We start from the raw sequence: 3,643 nt of genomic DNA, 5'->3' as shown, positions 1-3,643 counted from the left end.
TCCTTTTGATCTCGCCCACGCAAAGTTCTATAATGAATATCAATTGCTTTAGGAATGCTACATTGAGCCAGTATATAATTATTATACACACAAGAGTTCATAATATTTATACCGAGTATCCTACTCCTGTAGAAGGGCATATTGTGAAGTTATGACATAACGACAAGATGTTGTGGTTTGTGATGTACGGCAGCCATAAAAATACAATAATCTTTAATGTTGTGCTACGCTTGCAACACTCAGGAACGCATTATTTGCAAATGACCTGACAAGAAATGTCTATGCAGTTTTCTAAACCCATGAAGACATGCTTGTAGTTTGGTGAGAAATGCTGAGAACTCAAGTTAGTCTGGTTACTAACAACATTGTTAGGCACGTGTTCAATCGATATTATGTGCAATTAATGACATTATTAATTATACAAAGAGAAATGGGAGAACTCAGAAGCATTGTCAGACCTTCACGATACACCCTTCTACATGGGTATATGAGAGTAGGATACTCTCCTCTATATCATTAAGTACGGTAGTACTTAATGGTAGGGATCGTCATGGTTCACGATTTCCCGCCAAAAAATTACGCACCAAAAGCAGACTTGCAAAACCATCTCGGCGATTCAGCAGTATTGTATTACAAAAGTGAAGCACGATTTCGCCTTCAAAACGGCACGAAACGCATCCTATGAGTTTCCACGAATTTTAAAAAAAATTCTATCTGATCGAATTTTCTAGTGACTGACTCCCTAACTGATGCCTTCAGCCAGGCCTAGCGGGAAGATGGCAACAGCTACAGTCCTACGTCTTGCATGAAAACGGCTCGCTTTGCCTATAGATTAAACCTTTCCTACACCGATAGAAATACAATCCTTGCGCTAGGGTCTTACCTTTCATCGTTCTTTAATGTCGCCATCGTCCTGGATTCACTACAGGTAGTGTTAATAACTCCACAAAATGGCTTCAATGTACGGCGCTGTCCGTTTCAATAAGAGTGCTCGCTAAATAGAGTAATCATAATCTTCGCGGTAAAATATTCGAATTCATGTGGTTGAAAGTTCGAAGTTGATTTTGAGCAGGAAGAGCGAGCTGTTCACAATCGGGAAGCTTTGTACGTGTAAGTGAATATATTTAGCGACATATCTTTTGTTTCTGGCAAAGTTAACCGGCAAAATTAATATTGCTTGCGTTTGTAAACGCATTTCTTTGCTGTAAACAACGTATCTACCTCAAGTATTTGAGCGATATTAGAAATAATTCGTAGCAAAATAGCGTTAGCTAAGGGTATTGTGGTTATTATTGCTTTGTGTGTTTTCTCTGAGACAATATTGGGTGCGGCAATGCCTTCGAAGGAAGCGGCGCGGAAGAGTAGAAAGAAGGAGAATAACAGGGCGTACTATGAAGCTCATAGAGAGTCTATACTCTCAGAGAGAAAGGACAAGTACAGCAGTGAATGCCGATCACAGCGTCATGCTAATGAGTGCTACAAAAATGTAACAGCGTCGCGTGAGAAATCAGGTGAAACCACCAAAACATCATTTAACAAAGATTTGGCAAAGTCTCGCATTGAGTCAGTGGAAAGGCAAAGGGAATACTACTATCAAGACTTGGAAAAGTCTCGCACTGAAGTTGCAAAAAAGAAAAGGGAACACTACCATCAAGACTTGGAAAAGTCTCATGTGGATTCTGCAGAGAGCACTAAAGAACATTACCGCAAGGATGTTGCCAAATCCCGTGCTGCTACTAGATCCTCAACCAGCAAGTACTACTTTTCTAATATTGAGAAACTGTGCAAAGAATCTAAACACAGGTAATGTTGTCTATAGCATAGCTAGCAAACCATAGACATTGAAGAAATAGTAACTTTAGTGTCCTGTGTAATAGAAACTGCATGCACATAAAAGATAAGATTCATGCAATGTTTGTAAAAAGTACACAAACAAGTGGAACAAAAAATTAGGAATTTTCAATATGAGTAGGGATCAAAGTAATAAAAAGTACTGAAACAAGAGAGATTATCTACCACCTGAAGTCATGCTAGTACACACGTAATTCCTACTTCAGTGCCATTATATCTTAAATCTTGGCAACTGAAGTAGCGATTACGTGTGTACTAGCATGACTTCAGGTGGTAGATAATCTCTCTTGTTTCAGTACTTTTTATTACTTTGATCCCTACTCATATTGAAAATTCCTAATTTTTGGTTCCACTTGTATTATTATGAACTCTTGGTAACACAAAGAATTGGAAATCTTTACATAAAATTTACATAAAATTAATATTATATTGCTTGCAGTACTATATTTCAGAAATTTTCATGAAGGCACCACTGAAACTTTACTACCATAAAGCCAGAATAAAGACTAATAGATAGAGCAATTGCTTACCCTATTAAAAGATCAGCCAAGTGACAGGTGACAGTTCTATTTTAGTATCTCAACCAGAATCGGCTAGTACAGTTATACTGTCAGCTATACAGAAGAAATACTTGTAATTTCTTTGTTCTACTGTGAAGACTATAGTATACTGTTCTCAAGCCTATTGTGCTAAAGACCGGAAGTTTACCTTAATTATCTACACTATTTTTTGTGTTTGTAGATGAGAAAAAGCCTGCAAAGTCTTCTGTTACCACATCAAGTTTGAAAGGCAGAGTGAAGAGTAAGTCAATGGTTCAAAAGATATTGTACAAGGGGTAGTCACATTCATATGGCCAGGTGATACACTTGCAACTGGAATCAAGAATTTTGACTGTCGAAATTTCACCCTTTGTTGCTTGATTTCACCTAAAAAAAGAGCCTTTATTTTTGATCATCTACCATAAAATCCTAGTAAATTCTCATGTTTGCTAAAATGTAACTTTCAAAGGTGCTTGATCATTACTTTTGCGGACGTCTTGATCATGTGATTTACTGCACAAAATCCCCTCGATTGCTTGATTGAATACTGGTCATAAGTGTTTCAACAGACAGTATTGAAGTGACTACCCCTTGTTGTATTACATCTTACAACTTTATTAAGCTGTGACAAGTTTTATATCTGTAAAACTGAACCATATAGCAAAGTGTTAATCTGTAAACAAGGAAAATTGTGTGATCTTTCAATCAAGACAATATTAACATATTACAAAGTGATTACGAGTTGAAATTTTGTATTCTACAAATATTATGAGTGTTTATATATAAATTTTACAGAGGAGATGTCATACCCTGAGCTACTGAAGTGGATAAAGAAGACAGCAGATTGGCAGCTGTTAGCAACATTCCTTCTTAATGAGCATACTGTGTCAAGGGATATTGACATGATTGAAGAAGAAGCCAGAGGAAAGATTGTCAAGTGTCAAATAGCTTTGGCTAGAATGTACACAGAGTCCACTAATGTTGAGGTCTCCTGGAGGAGGGTGTATGATGCATTCATCAATGCTGATTACAACAACATTGCTGAAGATATAAGAAAGAAGTACCTCTTGAAATAACTCTTTGTACCGATTATTTAACATAGACTTGTTCATTTTTATACACTAATATTAATGCAAACTTAGAGACTTTTTATTAGCTGGTTTTAATGCAGTTTAGTAGTTTGACACAGTATTAATGCCATGTCAACTTAATTAGTTGTTTCACGGGCCTGACGACTCACTTGATTAAAAATT

General features: G+C 36.7%; 1 protein-coding gene across 1 annotated transcript; it reads left to right on the top strand.

Moving 5' to 3' along the window:
• The first annotated feature begins 1,024 nt into the window (after window positions 1-1,024).
• On the top strand, window positions 1,025-3,643 carry LOC136263476 (uncharacterized). The gene is made up of 3 exons (XM_066058003.1): window positions 1,025-1,803; window positions 2,593-2,652; window positions 3,186-3,643. The coding sequence occupies exons 1-3, from the start codon at window positions 1,671-1,673 to the stop codon at window positions 3,464-3,466; spliced, it is 474 nt and encodes a 157-aa protein (XP_065914075.1). The 5' UTR covers window positions 1,025-1,670; the 3' UTR covers window positions 3,467-3,643.

The sequence above is a fragment of the Dysidea avara genome, chromosome 8 (assembly GCF_963678975.1).
Source record: "Dysidea avara chromosome 8, odDysAvar1.4, whole genome shotgun sequence".
In the NCBI taxonomy this organism is placed as follows: domain Eukaryota; kingdom Metazoa; phylum Porifera; class Demospongiae; order Dictyoceratida; family Dysideidae; genus Dysidea; species Dysidea avara.
This window is presented reverse-complemented; position numbering and strand designations above follow the sequence as displayed.